We start from the raw sequence: 18,133 nt of genomic DNA, 5'->3' as shown, positions 1-18,133 counted from the left end.
CGCCTGTTCTGGAGGACTCGCTGCCTCTCTATGCTACCGGGAGGTCCCGCTCAGCTGCTCTGGAGGACTCGCTGCCGCTCTGGGCCGCCCGGAGGCCCCGCTCGGCTGCTCTGGAGGACCCGCTGCCCCCTGCCCCCCCCGCCCCGTCGCAGAGCGGATCCAGCACAGCAAAACCTTTATTGTTTAGAAAACCCTTTTACAAACAAATTTGAAGGGGGGGGGACGACGACGGCGACACCCCCAAAATGACAATGACAGCCCCCCCCCGCGGGGGGAGGGGGGAACACCCCGAAATCCCCCCCCTCCTCGGGGGGAGGGGGCAATGTCAGCACAGCCGCGGGGGGGGGGAGGAGTTGGGGACCCCCACAGACCCCTGGGTGGTTTGGGGGTGCGGACACGGGCAGTGCCCCGGCCCCGCTCCCCCCGCGGGGATGGTTCGGGGTGGGGCACCCCAAAATGGGGGGGGGGGGTTCCCCGGCCCCCAGCGGCAGGGGTGGGGCGAGCAGCACCAGAGGTTGGGGGGTGGGGTGGTTTGGGGGTGTCCGCAGATGCGTGGGGGAGCCCCGGTGTGGCGGGGGGGTGGGTTTTGGGGTGCCGGGGGGCGGGGCTCAGAGGAAGGCGTCGCACCACTCGCGCAGGCAGCCGGCGCAGTCCCGCGCCTGCTTGGCGTTGGCGCCGCACGTCTCCTTCAGCCACTCGCGGAACAGCTCCTCGTCCTTGCGCAGCACCAGGAACTGCCCCAGCACCACGTACGCCTGGGGACGCGTCACCGATGGGACCCCCCGCCCCGGGGACGCCTCACCGCTGGCTGCGCCATCCGACCGCCGTCCCCCCCCCCCCCCCCCCCCCCCGGGGTGCCTGCGCCGGCCCCGCGGCTCCAAGGACACCGTTATGTGTGTGTCCGTCCCCCCCCGCCTCGGTGATGAAGGGCATCCCTGAGCCCCCCCCCGTGCCACCAGGGATGTCCCCATGCCACCCTCCTGTCCCCAAGGGGTCTCTGTATTGTCCCCACGATGCTGGGGACACCCCTGTGCCCCCGCCACGTCCCCGTGTCCCACCCTCTGCCACCAGGGATGTCCCTGTGCCATCCCCGTGTTGCTGGGGACACCTCGGTGCCCCCACCGTGTCCCCGTGTCCCACCCTGTGCCACCCCCGTGTCTCCAGGGGGGTCCCCGTGTCCCCCACCGCGTCCCCACCGCCACCCCACCCCCTTGGGGCCACCCCCATCTCCCTGGGGACATTGTTGGGGACACTCCCATCCCCTCAGGGACTCCCTGACCTCCCTGGGGACCCTGTCAGGGACACTCCCGGGCAGGCTGTCCCCAAGTGTCCCCACCTTGTCGAAGCCCTTCTCCTCCAGCTTCTTGCCCAGGACGTCCCCGATGCCGGCCAGGGTCCCCACCGGCTTCTCCCCCATCGGCTCCGCCACAAAGTCCCGGTGCTTCTGTGACGTCGAGGACATGGCGCCTGCGGGGACGGGGACAGTGAGGGGACACAGGGACAGTGTGGGGACACGGGGACAGTGTGGGGATGGGGACAGTGAGGGGGGGACAGGGACAGTGTGGGGATGGGGACAGTGAGGGGATGGGGACAGTGAGGGGATGGGGACAGGGACAGTGTGGGGATGGGGACAGTGAGGGGACATGGGGACAGTGTGGGGATGGGGACAGTGAGGGGATGGGGACAGTGAGGGGATGGGGACAGTGAGGGGGGACAGGGACAGTGTGGGGATGGGGACAGTGAGGGATGGGGACAGTGTGGGGATGGGGACAGTGAGGGGGGACAGGGACAGTGAGGGGATGGGGACAGTGTGGGGACATGGGGAGAGTGTGGGGATGGGGACAGTGAGGGGACATGGGGACAGTGAGGGGATGGGGACAGTGAGGGGATGGGGACAGGGACAGTGAGGGGACATGGGGACAGTGAGGGGATGGGGACAGTGAGGGGGACAGGGACAGTGTGGGGATGGGGACAGTGAGGGGATGGGGACAGTGAGGGGGACAGGGACAGTGTGGGGATGGGGACAGTGAGGGATGGGGACAGTGAGGGGGACAGGGACAGTGAGGGACATGGGGACAGTGTGGGGATGGGGACAGTGAGGGGGGGACAGGGACAGTGTGGGGATGGGGACAGTGTGGGGATGGGGACAGTGAGGGGGACAGGGACAGTGAGGGGACATGGGGACAGTGTGGGGATGGGGACAGTGAGGGGGGACAGGGACAGTGTGGGGATGGGGACAGTGTGGGGATGGGGACAGTGAGGGGGGGACAGGGACAGTGAGGGGACATGGGGACAGTGAGGGGATGGGGACAGGGACAGTGTGGGGATGGGGACAGTGAGGGGGACAGGGACAGTGTGGGGATGGGGACAGTGTGGGGATGGGGACAGTGAGGGGGGACAGGGACAGTGAGGGACATGGGGACAGTGAGGGGATGGGGACAGGGACAGTGTGGGGATGGGGACAGTGAGGGGGGGACAGGGACAGTGTGGGGATGGGGACAGTGTGGGGATGGGGACAGTGTGGGGACATGGGGAGAGTGTGGGGATGGGGACAGTGAGGGGACATGGGGACAGTGTGGGGATGGGGACAGTGTGGGGATGGGGACAGTGTGGGGATGGGGACAGTGACGGGGGACAGGGACAGTGTGGGGATGGGGACAGTGATGGGATGGGGACAGTGAGGGGGGGACAGGGACAGTGTGGGGATGGGGACAGTGAGGGGATGGGGACAGTGAGGGGGGACAGGGACAGTGAGGGACATGGGGACAGTGTGGGGATGGGGACAGTGAGGCGGGGACAGGGACAGTGTGGGGATGGGGACAGTGAGGGATGGGGACAGTGAGGGGGGACAGGGACAGTGAGGGACATGGGGACAGTGTGGGGATGGGGGACAGTGAGGGGGGACAGGGACAGTGTGGGGATGGGGACAGTGTGGGGATGGGGACAGTGAGGGGGACAGGGACAGTGTGGGGATGGGGACAGTGACGGGGGACAGGGACAGTGAGGGGACATGGGGACAGTGTGGGGATGGGGACAGTGAGGCGGGGACAGGGACAGTGTGGGGATGGGGACAGTGAGGGGATGGGGACAGTGAGGGGGGACAGGGACAGTGAGGGACATGGGGACAGTGTGGGGATGGGGACAGTGAGGGGGACAGGGACAGTGTGGGGATGGGGACAGTGTGGGGATGGGGACAGTGAGGGGATGGGGACAGTGACGGGGGACAGGGACAGTGAGGGGACATGGGGACAGTGTGGGGATGGGGACAGTGTGGGGATGGGGACAGTGTGGGGGGGACAGGGACAGTGAGGGGATGGGGACAGTGAGGGGATGGGGACAGTGAGGGGGGGACAGGGACAGTGAGGGGACATGGGGACAGTGTGGGGGTGGGGACAGTGAGGGGGGGACAGGGACAGTGTGGGGATGGGGACAGTGTGGGGATGGGGACAGTGAGGGGATGGGGACAGTGACGGGGGGACAGGGACAGTGAGGGGACATGGGGACAGTGTGGGGATGGGGACAGTGTGGGGATGGGGACAGTGTGGGGGGACAGGGACAGTGAGGGGATGGGGACAGTGAGGGGATGGGGACAGTGAGGGAACACAGGGACCGCTCAGGGGACACGGGGATGGCTTGGAGGGGACAGGGACAGCGTGGGGACACAGGGATGGCCCGGGGGGGCAGGGGCGGGGGATGGAGACAGTGAAGGGACGCGGGGACAGCAGGGGGTGGGGACAGCGTGGGGACAGGGGGCGGCTCGGGGACACGGGGACAGCGCGGCGCGGAGCTGGGGACCCTCTGGGGACAGGGACGGACCGGGAGGGGCCCGCGGCGGGCGGACACGGGGACCCTGCGGGGGCGGGGCCGGCCTGGGGGGGGACACCGGGACCGGGGGACACACGGGGGACACACGGGGACCCTCGGGGACCCCCCGCCCCCCCCCCGCCCCTCACCGGCCCCTCCCGCCGCTCCAACCGCCGCTCCCGCCTCAGGCCGCTGCCGCCGCGCGCGCCTGCGCCCTGACGTCAATTCCGGCCGCCGAAAACCATCGAGGCGGGAGACGGAGCGGCCGCTTGGCGGAGGGCGTGAGGCCGCTCTGGGCGGGTGGCGGAGGCATCGAGAGCGGCGGGGGCCCGGGCGCCTGGGGCCCGTCTCCGGTCCCCGGACACCCGCGGTGCCCCCAGGCCCCCCCCGGGCGATGTCCCTGGGTTCCCCCGGCGCCTGGAGAAGGTCTCCGGCTCCTCTGGACACCCAGACGCCGTCTGCAGGTTCCTCTTGGCTCCTCCTGGAAGCCCGGAGGGTGTCCCCGGGTGTCCCCGGGTCCCCCTGGATGCCCGGACGATGCCTCCATGTTCCTTCCAGGTTCTCCTGGAATCCTGGAGAACATCCCCAGGTTCCTCTGGACACCCAGACGATGTCTCTGGGTTCCCCCGGGTTCTCCCGGAATCCTGGACGAGGCCCCTGGGTCCCCCTGGACGATGTCTCCCTGTTCCTCCCAGGTTCTCCTGGAATCCTGGAGAACATCCCCAGGTTCTTCCTCAGTTTCCCTGGATGCCCAGACGATGGCTCCAGGCTTCCCGGGACGCCTGGACAGCGTCTCCAGGTTCCTCTGAGGTTCCCCTGGACACTTGGACACCTCTGGGATCCCCCGGACACACGGACCACGTCCCTGGGTCCCCCTGGACACCCAGACGACAGCCCCAGGTCCCTCCCGTGCTCCCCACTCCCACCCCTCCGTGTCCTCTCCTTCCCCCCGCCACGTCCCTGCCCCCGAGGAGCCCCCGGCCTCCCTCATCCCAACCGGGTTCTCCCAAGAGGATCCTCAAAGAGACCAAAAGTGGCGATGTTGGCCCAAAATCGGCATAAAAAGCGGGATTTTTATTAAATTCAGGGGGGAAAACCCACTGACGGCCGCGTGAGAGCACAGGGCGCCGGGAAGAGGAGAAGCGTTGGGAAACCAGGGGGGGAGAAGCCAGAGTTTGGAGAACCAGAAGGAATTTTGGGGACAAAAAGCAGAGATTTGGGGGCAAAACAGGGAGATTTTGGAGTGAAAAAGAGGGACTTGGGGGGAAAGGAGAGATGTGGGGGAAAAAGAAGAGATTTGGGGGAAAACAAAGGGGCGATTTGGGGCAGAAAAAGCCCCAAAGGCTCAAAAATTCGCAATAAAATAGGCAAATCGCACTAAACCGCCTTAAATTCCGAGCGAATCTGTGAGACTTTGGGAAGAAAACAGCGGGGTGAGGGGAGGGGGCGGTGATGGCCCCACCCCCTCATGCATATGGATGAGCGACGGCAGCCCCGCCTCTTCCGAACGCCCAGAGCGGGACAGGCCCCGCCCATTATGCAAATAGACAAGGCACAACCCCGCCCCCTACACGTGAGCCCCAGCAGTGCGGCCCCGCCCCGTATGCAAATTGAGCCCGCTGCACTCCACCCCCTGGTCCGAGCGGTCACGCCCACCATGCAAATACTCCGCGGTTAGGCCCCGCCCCTTCATGCAAATTAAGGAGCGGTGGCCGCGCGGCCCCGCCCCGTATGCAAATCGAGCGCGGTGGGCCCCGCCCCCGCAGCGCCAGCCAGCATGGAAAGAGTCCCTTTGCGAGGCCCCGCCCCTTCATGCATATGCAAATGAAGAAGGGAATGTGCTGGGCCCTGCAGGGCAGGTCAGGGCTCGGGGCGGGGAGGTCAGGGGTCGTGACCCCCCACACTTTTGGGGTGCCCCGGGGGCCAATAATTACAAGAAAGGAAGGAGCACCCCAAAATTCCCCCCCTTTAATCAAGACCCCCTCCTCCTTTAAAAGGGGCCCCCCAAAAACAGCCTCCCCCCCCCCCCAACCTGTAACACCCCCCCGGGGAGCACCCACCTGTGTGGGGGCTGTGAGAAATCAGGGGGGCCCCCACCCCCTCATTTTGTGCCCACCCCATTGCCCCCGCCATTTTGTGCCCCCTGCACCCCAGTTTTACCCCCTCCATTTTGTAGCCGCTGCCATTTTAACCCCCCGCACCCCTTTTTCTGCCCCTTCCCCCATTTTGGGGGTACACATCTGGTAACTCCCTTTATTCAGGGTACGCCCCCCCCTTGGGGGGGAATAACAACTCTGCCCTGCTTTGGGCCCCCCGTGTTTTGAGGGAGCCCCCCACAATAAATGGGGGTGCAGGGGTCCCCAGCCCCACCCCGCCCCCTCAGGCCTCCTCCTCGCTCAGCAGCATGTTGGGGATCCCCCTGGAGATGGGGGACCGGCGCCCCGAGTCCGGACACTGCAGGACCCCCTCCAGCACCTCCACCTGGGGGGGGACAGGACACACGTGGGGAGGGGGTCGGGAGTACCCCCCCACGGGGTTTTGGGGACCCCCCCGTCCCCTCTCACCTCCAGCAGGACGTGGTGCACCCGCCGCAGGAAGGCCTCGTCCCCCTCGTAGTCGGGGGCGGGTTCGGGGGGCAGCTCCGAGGGGTGCCCCAACTTCGGGGGGTTAGGGGACCCCAAAATGTCCCCCGCCCCCCCCGAAAGCAGGGACCCCCAAACTGCCCCCTTAGGACCCCATCCCAAAGCAAGGAGCCCCCGGACTGAGACACCCCCCCGGTGCCTCCCCATATCGGAGACCCCAGGAGCCCCCCAAATCACAGACAACCCCCGCACCGGGCCCCCCAAACCAGAGACCCCAGGACCCCCAGAGCCCCCAATCCAGGACCCCTGAAACCGGAGCCCCCCTGTGCCCCCCAAATCGCATCCGCCCCCAGGCCCCCTCCGCACTGGCACCCCTAAACCGGAGCTCCTCCCCCGCCCCCAGACTAGAGCTCCCCAAAACCGGAGCTCCCCGTGCCCTCCCCAAACCGGAGCCCCTCGCCAGATCCCCCGGAGCCCCCAAACCCCACCCCCCGGACGCCCCAAATCGCCCCCCCGGGTCCCCAAAACCGGAGCCCCCCGACCTCCCAAACCGTCTTCCCCGCACCCGCCCCCCAAAACCGGAGTCCCCCGCGCTCCCCCAAACCGGAACCCCTCCCCAGACCCCTAACCCCAAACCGGAGGCCCCCCCCGCTCCCGGGCCCCCCAGACCCGGAGCCCCCCGCCCCTCACTCACGCTCTCGGCCGCCTCCAGCAGCCCGGCCCAGCGCAGCCGCGGCACCAGCCGCGCCACGAAGGCGGCGTTGAACGGCACCGGCCGCACGCGGACCTCCGAGGCCTGGGGGGGAACGGGCCGGTAACGGGGGAGGGGCGGGGCAGCGGGGGCAGGGGCGGGGCCGGCCCGGGAGGGGCGGGGCCGTACCTGGATCTGCAGGGGGAAGCCGCCGCCGGGCCGGAGGCCGCGGACGTGGGAGCTGAGCAGGTTGTGGGTCAGCAGCTTCATCCCGCTGCCGCCGCCGCTCCCGCCGCCGCTTCCGCTTCCGGCGGCGCGTCACTTCCGGGGGAAGGAGGCGGGGAGGGCGCCTGCGCGGTGGGCGAGTAACGGCGCGGGGTGGTGGTGGTGGGGGAAGCAGTTGCCCAGGCAACGGCTGGAACGGGAGGCGGAGCGTGGGGGCGTGGCGGCCCTGGGGGCGTGGCGGTTGCCGAGGCAATGACTGGAGCGGGTGGGGTGTAGAGGGCGTGGCCTGAGGCTGGGGCGGGGTCAGCATCGGTACCCCCGCGGGAGGGGCAGTCGTGGGGTGCAGCGGTTTTGGGGGTGGGCAGGCTTTGGGGCTCCGAAGTGGGGGTGCACTAAGGGGGTGCGGGCTCGGCCCGGCCCCACGGCTGCCCCACAGGAAGCCCAGCCCCACAGCAAGATGGGGTTTGGGGTAAATCTGGGGGTTTGGGGCAATACAAGCAGTAGGGCAGGCTGCCATCCGCCCCCCGAGCCCCCTTGCAGCCCTGCGTCCCCCTCAGCCCCCCCCCCCAAGTCCAGGTGTGGGTCAGCTATGGGGCTGGACAACTCCCAGGTATCTGTGACACCCCCCCCAAAACCCCAGGTCACCCCCAAACCTGCAGACAGCTCCACCCCCAAAATCCCAGGTCCCCCTGAGACCCCGGGGGGCAGAGGGGGACCCAGGTGTCCGAGTACCGCCCCCCCCCCATGGAGACAAAGGCGGGGGCACAAATGCAGCTCCTTTATTCAGCATTTGGGGGGGGCAGACAGGACACCCCAACCCCCCCAGGACGAGGGGTGACACCCCACCCTGATACTGCTGGGCTCCCCCAAAATGGAGTGTTACGCCCCCCCCCCAAAGTAAGGGACGGGGAGAAAGGACCCCCCAACGTGCCATGGGAATAAGGGAACGCGCTCAAAAGGGTGGAGAACCCCAAAATTCCCAAAAATGGTGGGAAATTGGGTAAGACGCCCCCCCTCCCCAAAAACAGGGGGTGCTGGGGGGGGGGTCACCCACTGGTGGGGGGTACCTCTGCTATGGATGCTGGGGGTGCCCTCCACTTGTGGGTACTGGAGGGGTGGGGGGGGTCACCCTGCCCTGGGGGTGCTGAGGTGGGGAGGGGTCCACGGGTGGGAGGGGCACCCCTGCTGCTGCCCCACAGAAGCTGTGGGGTAGGGTGGGTGCTATGGGGTATAGGGGAAACTGAGCAACAGCGCCTCGTAAGGCAGGAGATTGAGGGCCCCCAGGTCGATGTGAGGGTCCGGGGGGAGAGGGCCGTGGGTGCGGAGGCGCAGGGTGGCGTGGGAGGGCAGGCGGGGGTCCCGCACGGCCACATCAGAGAGGAACAGACCCCCAGGGTTCAGGACCACCAGGAACCGCTCGCTCTGGTCCCAGCTGCGCAGGAAAGCGGCCGCTGGGCTGGCGGGAATGTCCTGGACCTCCCCCAGCGACAGCGACCGCTCCCGCACCCGCAGGGCGCCCAGGCGGCGGCACAGATCCAGCAGCAGGGCCTGCGAGGAGAGAAGAGTTAAACGGGGGGGCCTGCCACCTCCCGACACCACGCTCTTGAAAGACACCCCCCCAGCTGTTGCCCTTTGAAGGGCCTGCCCTCTGGCATTGCCCTTTTAAGAACATGCGCTGGCCGCAGCCCCTTTAAGGCCATGCCCCCGGGGCATTGCCCCTTTAAGAACGCGCCCTGCCCCTCGGCAGAAAACACCCGCGTCTGAAGCAGCAATGGATCATTGCCCCTTTAAGGAGACGCCCCGCCCCTTGAGAAAGCCCCGCCCCCTCCAAGCCACGCCCACCTCGGTGCTGTTGTCGCCCTCCTGGATCCCCTCGATGACGTGCCAGGGCATCGGGGTCAGCTGAGGGGGGGCAGAGGGCAGGGGTCAGAGGGCATGACCCCTCACCCCCCTCTGACCCCTGCCCCACAGCACCCCCAAACCCCCCCCCCCGGATCCCCAGAACCCCCCCAGCCCCACCCCAAAGCACCCCGGAGCCCCCAGCCCCCCAACCCTCAGCCCCCCAACTCCCCCCAGCCCCCAACCCAACCCTCAGCCCCCCAACCCTCAACCCCCTCCCCAGCCCCCCAACTCCCCCCCCCCCAGCCCCCAACCCAACCCTCAGCCCCCTCCCCAGCCCCTCAGCCCTCCCAAATCCCCCCCAGCCCCCAACCCTCAACCCCCTCCCCAGCCCCCAACCCAACCCTCAACCCCCTCCCCAGCCCCCCAAATCCCCCCAGCCCCCCAACCCTCAACCCCTCCCCAGCCCCCCAACCCAACCCTCAGCCCCCCTCCCGGCCCCCCCAGCCCCCAACCCAGCCCCAGAGCCCCCGCCCCTCACCTGCCCGGGCGCGGGCCCCCCGGGGGGCTCGGCCAGCCCCACCTCGTCGCCGTAGCTCAGCACGGGGGTGCCGGGCAGGGCCCACAGCAGCAGCAGGCGCTGGGGGTGTGGGGGCTCAGCCCCCAGGTGCTGCCGGGGGACCCCACCTGCGGGGGAGGGGCGAGGGCTCACACCCCACCCCTCCCCTCCCCCCCCAAGTGTCGGTGGGGGGGGGGCCCCTGGGGTGACAGGGTCCTGGGTGCCTGCGGTTCCCCCTCTCCCCCCGACAATGTGGGGTCCCCGGGGTCGTTGTGGGGGATGGGCGGTGGGGGGGGGTGTCCCAGGGGTGTTGGGGGTCCCGGGGGGTTTTGGGGTGCAGGGGATGGGGCAACTCTCGCTCCAAGCCCGGGGGTATTGGGGTGCAGGAAGGGCAGCAGCTGGGGGGCCCAGGGCGGGGTTGGGGGATTTTGGGTGGGGTTTGGGGTCCTGGGGGGTCTGGGGGTTTTGGGGTGCAGGAGGGTGTGGGGGACTCACGCTCCAGGCCAGGGGGTTTTGGGATTCCCAGGGGGTTTTGGGGTGCAGGAGGGTGGGGGTGACTCAAACTCCAGGCTGGGGGTTTGGGGTCCCGGGGGGTTTGGGGTGACTCACGCTCCAGGCCAGGGGGTTTGGGGGTCCCAAGGGGGTTTTGGGGTGCGGGGGCTTTGGGGGTGACTCAAACTCCAGGCCAGGGGTAGTTGGGGGCCCTGGGGGGTTTTGGGGTGACTCACGCTCCAGACCAGGGGGTTTGGGGGTCCCAGGGGTTTTGGGGTGCAGGGGTTTTGGGGTGACTCACGCTCCAGACCAGGGGGTTTGGGGGTCCCAAGGGGTTTTGGGGTGCGGGGGCTTTGGGGTGACTCTTGCTCCAGGGCAGGGGGTTTGGGGGTCCCAGGGGGTTTTGGGGTGCGGGGCTTTGGGGGTGACTCAAACTCCAGGCTGGGGGGTTTGGGGTCCCGGGGGTTTGGGGTGACTCACGCTCCAGGCCAGGGGGTTTGGGGGTCCCAAGGGGTTTTGGGGTGCGGGGGCTTTGGGGTGACTCTTGCTCCAGGCCAGGGGGTTTGGGGGTCCCAGGGGGTTTTGGGGTGACTCACGCTCCAGGCCAGGGGGTTTGGGGGTCCCAGGGGTTTTGGGGTGCAGGGGTTTTGGGGTGACTCACGCTCCAGACCAGGGGGTTTGGGGGTCCCAAGGGGGTTTTGGGGTGCGGGGGCTTTGGGGTGACTCTTGCTCCAGGCCAGGGGTTTTTGGGGTCCCAGGGGGTTTTGGGGTGACTCACGCTCCAGACCAGGGGGTTTGGGGTGCAGGGGCTTTGGGGTGACTCTTGCTCCAGGCCAGGGGGTTTTGGGGTTCCCAGGGGTTTGGGGGTGACTCAAACTCCAGGCCAGGGGGTTTGGGGGTCCCAAGGGGGTTTTGGGGTGTGGGGGCTTTGGGGTGACTCAAACTCCAGGCCAGGGGTAGTTGGGGGCCCTGGGGGTTTTGGGGTGACTCACGCTCCAGACCAGGGGGTTTGGGGGTCCCAAGGGGTTTTGGGGTGCGGGGGCTTTGGGGGTGACTCAAACTCCAGGCTGGGGGGTTTGGGGTCCCGGGGGGTTTGGGGTGACTCACACTCCAGGCCAGGGGGTTTGGGGGTCCCAGGGGGTTTTGGGGTGCAGGGGGTTTTGGGGTGACTCACGCTCCAGGCCAGGGGGGTTTGGGGGTGCAGGAAGGCCAGCAGCTGGGGGACGAGGGCGGAGGCGGGGGGGTCGGGCCCCAGCGACTCCAGGAAGGGCCCCAGCACCAGCCCCGCCCCCGAGGAGTTCAGCAGTGCCAGCAGCGCCGGGGGCCCGCAGGCGGGTGCCCCCACCAGCACCCTGCAAAGGGGGAGGGAGAGGGTGGGGGGGCATGGGCGGCCCCCAGCACCCTGGGGTGGGGAGGCGGCAGCAGGGGGTCACTGAGGGTGGGGAGGCAGAGGGGCACAGGACCGGGGTGACCCGGGGGTGACCCGGGGGGCACTGACCTGGGGACACCCTCGGGGCTGTTCTGCTCCGTCAGGTTCCTCCATTCGGCCACCACCGAGGGCTGGGGGGGGGCAGGGGGGCGTCACCCCACGGCACCCGCCCCATAGCGCCCCACAGCACCCCTCATTCCCTCCTCGCACCCCCGGCCCCCCATTCCTGCCCCAGAGACAGCCCAGCCCCCAAGTCCCCCATTCCTGCCCCCAGGTCCCCCGCAGCTCCCCAAATCCACCCCCATTCCTGCCCCCCAGGTCCCTCCCAGCCCCCAGATCCCCATTCCTGCCCCCCAGGTCCCTCCCAGCCCCCAGATCCCCATTCCTGCCCCCCAGGTCCCCCCAGCCCCCAGATCCCCATTCCTGCCCCCCAGATCCCCCCACAGCCCCCCAAATCCCCATTCCTGCCCCCAGATCTCCCATTCCTGACCCCCAGGCTCCCCCCCAGCCCCCCAAATCCCCATTCCTGACCCCCCAGGTTCCCCCCCCAGCCCCCAAATCCCCATTCCTGACCCCCAGCTCCCCCCCCAGCCCCCAGATCTCCCATTCCTGCCCCCCAAGTCCCCCTGCCCCACCTGCAGCTCCTCGATGCCGTCCAGGAAGAAGCCGGCGACGCCGCGCTCCAGCCACACGCTCAGTGCTCGCTGGGGGGGAGGTGTCAGTGCTCTGCCCCACGGCACATCGCCCCCCCGCCCCACAGCCAGCCGATGGACCCCATAGCTCCTCCACGAGACCCCACACCACCCCATAGCTGCCCCATGACTCCCCACAGCCACCCCACAGCTCCCCGCGGCCACCCCAGAACACCCCACAGCTGCCCTATGGATCTCTGTGCTGCCCCACACCACCCCATAGCTGCCTCACAACCAACCCACAGCACCCCATAGCTACTCCACCTCCTCCCCATAGCTGCCCTGTGACCCCCCCACCCCATAACCACCCCACAGCTGCCCCATGCCCCTACCCAATACTGCCCATACACCCATAGCTGCCCCACAGCTCTCCACAGCCACTCTATGGGTCTCTATATCACCCCACAGCTGCCCCACAACCCTCTATAGCTGCTCTATAACCCTCTACATCACCCCACAGCACCCCATAGGCCTCCTATGTCACCCCACAGCACCCCATAACTACCCCACATCCTCCCTATGGCCCCGCACAGCACCCCATAACCACCTCACACCACCCCATAGCTGCCCCTGGGCCCTCCGCAATGCCCCATAGCTGCCCCACAACCTCCCACACCACCCCATAAGCCCCCACACCACCTCATAGCTGCCCCACAGCTGACTCGCCAACTGCCCCCATACTACCCCATAACTGCCCCCCACTCTCGCTCAGCACCCCATAACCGCCCCTCAGCACCCCAGGGCTGCCCCCCAGCCGCCTCCCCGCCGTGGGGCACCCCACACACCTTGACCTTCTCATGGAAGTTGGGGTCACCGGCCACCTCCGGTCCGAACCAGGGGTTGTCCCCCAAGGAGTTGGGGGTCAAATCCAGAATCACCTGCAGCCCTGGGGGGCACATTGGGGGGGGTGAGGGCACCCCCAAACCCCCTCTGCACATTTGGGGTCCCCCCAGTATCGGGGCACCCCCCAAGTATTGAAATGCTCCCTTGAATAGACTGGCCCCCAAAAACTGGGGTGCCCCCCAAAAACTGTCCCACTGGTATTGGGGTGCTCCCTTGGGTATCAGAGTCCCCCCAACATTGGGGTACCCCCCCAGCGGCAGCCACCCAGATATGGGGGTGCTCTTGCGCACCAGAACAGCCCCCAAAGATTACTCCCCTGGGTATTGGGGGCTGCCTCCAATATTGGGGTGCCCCCCATCACTGGGACTCCCCACCCATCCCCTCAATATCAGGGCCCCTTATCACCAGCCCCCGTTTTTCTGCCCCCCAATATCGGGGTTCCCTCCCCTTCACGAGCCCCCCTTATCCAAACCCCCCTTAAAAATGGGGTTCCCCCTTCAATAATGGACGACCCCCCCCCCCCCAGCAAAGCGCTCCCCCCAGCACCCCAATTCGGGGGTACCTCCCCCCATGTTGAGGCCCCCCCCATAGTTTGGGGGTGCCCCCTCAGTTTGGGGGTGCCCCCTCACCCTTCTTCTTGGCGGCGTCCAGGAGGTCGGCGAAGTCCTGCAGGGAGCCCAGCAGCGGGTCCAGCTCCTCCAGGGAAACATTTTGGGGGTCCCCCAAGGTTTGGGGGTGCAGCGGCCCCAGCACCAGGCCCCGCACCTGCAGCCCCGCCACGTGCTCCAACCGAGCTGCCACGCCTGGGGGGGGGGAGGGAGGAGTGAACCCCAATTCTGACCCCCCTGTATACCCCAAAATGGTCCTGAGGACCCCAAAAGCCCCAGGGGTCCTCCAAAATGCCCCTGCCCCAGGACCCCCAAGAGCACTGGGGAGGGGGGTTGTACCCCAATTCCCTTGCAGTGTCCCCCAAAATGTTCATGGAGACCCCAACACCGCCAGAGCCCCCAAAAGCCCCCCAAGCTGCCCCCAGACCCCCCAGGACCCACAAGCCCCTCGCCGGGGCCCCCAAAACACCCCCAGGCCTGGGAGGGCCAGGAACACCTAAACCCCTCCTGGGCCCCCCAAAACATCACTGGGGTGGGGGGAGCCCCTAAACACCCCCTAGGGGAAACCCTCAGGCAGGGGTGGGCTCCCACCCCCCGGGGATTTGGGGGACCCCCAGGCTGTAGGCCCCCCAGACCCACAGGGCCCCCAAATGCTGAGTCATTGCTGCTCTTCCCATGGCTGATGAAACGGGGGCGGCGCGAGGGGCTGGGCCGCCTGGGTCCCTCCCGGGGGGGGGGGGGCACCCCCAAAACTGGGGTCCCTTGGGGGGGCATTAATGGGGGGCCCCCCCCCCGAATGCCTGGGTCCCTTGGGGACAAGAGCTGGGGGTACAGGGGGGTCTCCCAGTGCCCCCCCAACCTTGGGTCCCTTGGGAGGGTCAGTGAGAATAGGGGTCCCCACGCAAACACCTGAGTCTTTTGGGGGGGGCACTAATGGGGGTCCCCACCCTGAATGCCTGTGTCCCTTGGGGACAGGATCTGGGGGTACAGGGGTCTCCCAGTGCCCCCCCAAAACCTGGGTCCCTTGGTGGGGGTGGGGCACTGCGAATCAGGGGGGTCCCCAGCCCAACACCTGGGTCCCTTGGGGGCACCCCACCCCGGGGGGGTCCCCCAGAATCACCCCCCCCGCTCCCCCTCACCTTTCAAATTCTCCGCGAAGGCCTGGGGGGGGGCCCGGTAGAGCCCCCCCAACTCCCACCAGGTGCGGGGGGGCAGGGGCCGGCAGCGGGGGGCTCGGGCCACGATGGCGGCGGCGGCCCCCAGCATCCCCAGCCAGCCCAGCCAGAAGAGGAAGAGGAGGATGGCGCGAGCCTTCGCCCAGGGGGGGGCTCCGGCCGCTCGCAGCAGCTCTTCCTTCCCCAATCCTGTAAATTTGCAGCCCCCCGACATTTCGGCCCCCCCTAATTCTTCATCCTGGGGGATTTTCACCAGCCCGTTCTTCTCCCCGCCCGGGGGCGCAGGATCGGGCCCGGGGGGGGCAGGGCCCCCCTCCTCCGCCGCCGCCATCGGTTGTTTCTCGGCATCCAGCGCCGACAGCTCCAGGCTGCGGGGCGAGGACTCGGCGTCCGCCTCCATGCTCTGGGGGGGCACCCCAAAAGATTTGAGGGGGGGGGGAGAGGTCAGCCTGCAGGCCAAGCACCCCCCCTGGCACCCCAAAATCCTCAGGGGAGCCCCAAGAAGCTCTGCAGTTCAAGCTCCCCTCATGGCACCCCAATATCCTTAGGGGGATCCCTCCCTGCACCCCAACACCCTCATGGGGCCCCCCAAAAACCCCTGCAGTCAGAGACCCCCCCATAGCACCCCAATATCCTTAGAGAGAATCCTGGGACCTCCCATAGCCCCCCAATATTCTTTGTTGAACCTTAAGATCCTCCCTGCACCCCAACCCCCAACTGCACCCCAATATTCTTAGGTGGACCCTGAAACCTCCCATAGCACCCCAATATTTCTTGCAGGACCCTGAGATTCTCCTTGCACCCCAATATCCTCATGGAGGTCTCAAGACCCCCACACCATCCTGGGTACCCCGATATCCTTAGGAGGATCGCGGGATTCCCCCACAGTGAGACACCCCAGGCACCCCAATATCTTTAGGGGCCCCGAGACCCTCTCTGCCCCCTAAGACCCTCCCAGGGCCCCCCAGTACCCTCAGGGGAGCCCCAAAAAGCTCTGCAGTTTAAGCCCCCTTCATGGCACCCCAATATTCTTAAAGGCACCTTGAACCCTCCCTGCACCCCAACCCCCCGGCACCCCAATACACTCATGGGGCCCCCAAAACCCCTGCAGTCCGAGACGCCCCCCATAGCACCCCAATATTCTTAGAGGAAACCTTAAGATCTCCCATAGCCCCCAATATTCTTTGTTGAACCTTGAAATCCTTCCTGCACCCCAACTCCCCAACCGCACCCCAATATTCTTAGGCGGGACCCTGAAACCTCCCATAGCACCCCAATATTTCTTGCAGGACCCTGAGATTCTCCTTGCACCCCAATATCCTCATGGAGGTCTCAAGACCCCCCCACACCATCCTGGGTACCCCGATATCCTTAGGAGGGTCCCGGGATTCCCCCCACAGTGAGACACCCCCAGGCACCCCAATATCTTTAGGGGGGCCCCGAGACCCTCTCTGCCCCCTAAGACCCTCCCAGGGCCCCCCAGTACCCTCAGGGGAGCCCCAAAAAGCTCTGCAGTTTAAGCCCCCTTCATGGCACCCCAATATTCTTAAAGGCACCTTGAACCCTCCCTGCACCCCAACCCCCGGCACCCCAATACACTCATGGGGCCCCCAAAGCCCCCTGCAGTCCGAGACCCCCCATAGCACCCCAATATTCTTAGAGGAAACCTTAAGATCTCCCATAGCCCCCCCAATATTCTTTGTTGAACCTTGAAATCCTCCCTGCACCCCAACCCCCCCAACCGCACCCCAATATTCTTAGGCGGGACCCTGAAACCTCCCATAGCACCCCAATATTTCTTGCAGGACCCTGAGATTCTCCTGGCACCCCCAGCCCCCTGGGCACCCCAATATTCTCATGGAGGTCTCAAGACCCCCCACACCATCCTGGGTACCCTGATATCCTTAGGAGGGTCCCGGGATTCCCGCCACAGTGAGACACGCCCAGGCACCCCAATATCTTTAGGGGGGCCCCGAGACCCTCTCTGCCCCCTAAGACCCTCCCAGGGTCCCCCAATACCCTCAGGGGAACCCCAAGAAACCCTGCAGGTCGAGCCCCCTCATGGCACCCCAATATCCTTAGGGGGACCCTGAACCCCCCACAGCACCCCAATATCGTCAAGAGAACCCTGGGATCCTCCCTGCACCCCAAGACCCACCCAGGGCACCCCAATGCCCTTACAGGGGGCTGGGATCCTCCCCAAACCCCACTGAGCACCCCAATACCCTTATGGACATCTCAGCACCCCCCCAAAACACCCCAGGGCACCCCAATACTCTCACAAGGATCCTGAGTCCTCCGGGCACCCCAATACCCTTAGGAGAACCTTAAGATCTGCCCTGCACCCCAATATTGCACCCACCACCCCCCTATTCTTAGACAAGAATCCTGCCATGCTACAGGCACCCCAAGATGCCTCTGGGCGCCCCAATATCCTCACTGGGCTCCCGAACCCCCCAGGCCACCCCTGAGGAAGGCCCTGGGATCCTCCCTGCACCCCAAGACCCCCAGGCACCCCAATATCCTCAAAGGGTCCTCCAGGCCCCTCCGGGCACCCTAAAAGCCCCGACCCCCCCGCGCTACCTTCACCCGCCGCCGCTGAGGAGAGTGACTGGGGCGGGGCGGGGGGCGCCGCCTTTTATACTCGGCGCCGACCCCGCCCCACCCCGCCCCTAACCCCGCCCCTAACCCCGCCCCCCGCCCCGCCGAGGCGCCTGGCCTGGGCGGATCAAAGGGCACGAGGCGGGGGGGGGGCGGACCCCGGCCCTGGGCCCCGGGGGGGCAACGGGGGCTCCGGGGGGAGTTTGGGGGGGTCTCAGCCCCCCCCCGGCGTGAGGGGACCTCGAGTCTGGGGGTACCGGCCTGTCCGTCGCCTTGGGGGGGCCTCGTCACCCCCGTCCCCTCCGGGGTACCCCCCCCCGCCGCCATTTTGTTGCACCCCCAACGAGCCGCCATTTTGTTGTATCCTCAGGCGCTGCCATTTTGTTGCATCACAGGGAGCCGCCATTTTGGGATCTCCGCCCCCCCCAGCGGCCCGCACGGGGTATCCGGAGGGGATCCCCGCCTCCCCGCGGCCTCCAGGGCTGGTAGATCTCCGGTGCCCGCTCCCCCGCGGGTGTCCAGGCCTCTTCGGGGGTTCCTAAAGGTGTGGCCCGGTGTTCCCCCCCTCCCCGCGGAATGGTTCCTCCCGGATA

The 18,133-nt window shown here is 67.4% G+C and overlaps 3 protein-coding genes across 3 annotated transcripts; all 3 read right to left on the bottom strand.

Annotated features, from left to right (window-relative positions):
* Positions 1 to 570: 570 nt before the first annotated feature.
* BANF1 (barrier to autointegration nuclear assembly factor 1) lies at positions 571 to 4,091 on the bottom strand. Its single transcript, XM_072881256.1, has 3 exons — positions 3,954 to 4,091; positions 1,337 to 1,467; positions 571 to 755 (listed from the first exon to the last, which is right to left on the bottom strand). The coding sequence occupies exons 2-3, from the start codon at positions 1,460 to 1,462 to the stop codon at positions 609 to 611; spliced, it is 273 nt and encodes a 90-aa protein (XP_072737357.1). The 5' UTR covers positions 1,463 to 1,467; positions 3,954 to 4,091; the 3' UTR covers positions 571 to 608.
* Positions 4,092 to 6,157: 2,066 nt separating this feature from the next.
* On the bottom strand, positions 6,158 to 7,426 carry TRMT112 (tRNA methyltransferase activator subunit 11-2). The gene is made up of 4 exons (XM_072881255.1): positions 7,267 to 7,426; positions 7,081 to 7,182; positions 6,369 to 6,461; positions 6,158 to 6,285 (listed from the first exon to the last, which is right to left on the bottom strand). Exons 1-4 carry the CDS (start codon positions 7,345 to 7,347, stop codon positions 6,184 to 6,186), a joined length of 378 nt encoding a protein of 125 aa, XP_072737356.1. The 5' UTR covers positions 7,348 to 7,426; the 3' UTR covers positions 6,158 to 6,183.
* Positions 7,427 to 8,065: 639 nt separating this feature from the next.
* On the bottom strand, positions 8,066 to 17,882 carry SLC3A2 (solute carrier family 3 member 2). Its single transcript, XM_072881538.1, has 10 exons — positions 17,523 to 17,882; positions 14,904 to 15,342; positions 13,786 to 13,959; positions 13,099 to 13,199; positions 12,257 to 12,325; positions 11,691 to 11,752; positions 11,300 to 11,544; positions 9,683 to 9,990; positions 9,145 to 9,204; positions 8,066 to 8,850 (listed from the first exon to the last, which is right to left on the bottom strand). Exons 1-10 carry the CDS (start codon positions 17,865 to 17,867, stop codon positions 8,524 to 8,526), a joined length of 2,130 nt encoding a protein of 709 aa, XP_072737639.1. The 5' UTR covers positions 17,868 to 17,882; the 3' UTR covers positions 8,066 to 8,523.
* Between the last annotated feature and the right edge of the window lie 251 nt (positions 17,883 to 18,133).

The sequence above is a fragment of the Ciconia boyciana genome, chromosome 16 (genome assembly GCF_034638445.1).
Source record: "Ciconia boyciana chromosome 16, ASM3463844v1, whole genome shotgun sequence".
NCBI lineage: Eukaryota > Metazoa > Chordata > Aves > Ciconiiformes > Ciconiidae > Ciconia > Ciconia boyciana.
The sequence above is the reverse complement of the archived record's forward strand: the minus strand, read 5'-3'. Positions and strand labels throughout refer to the sequence as shown.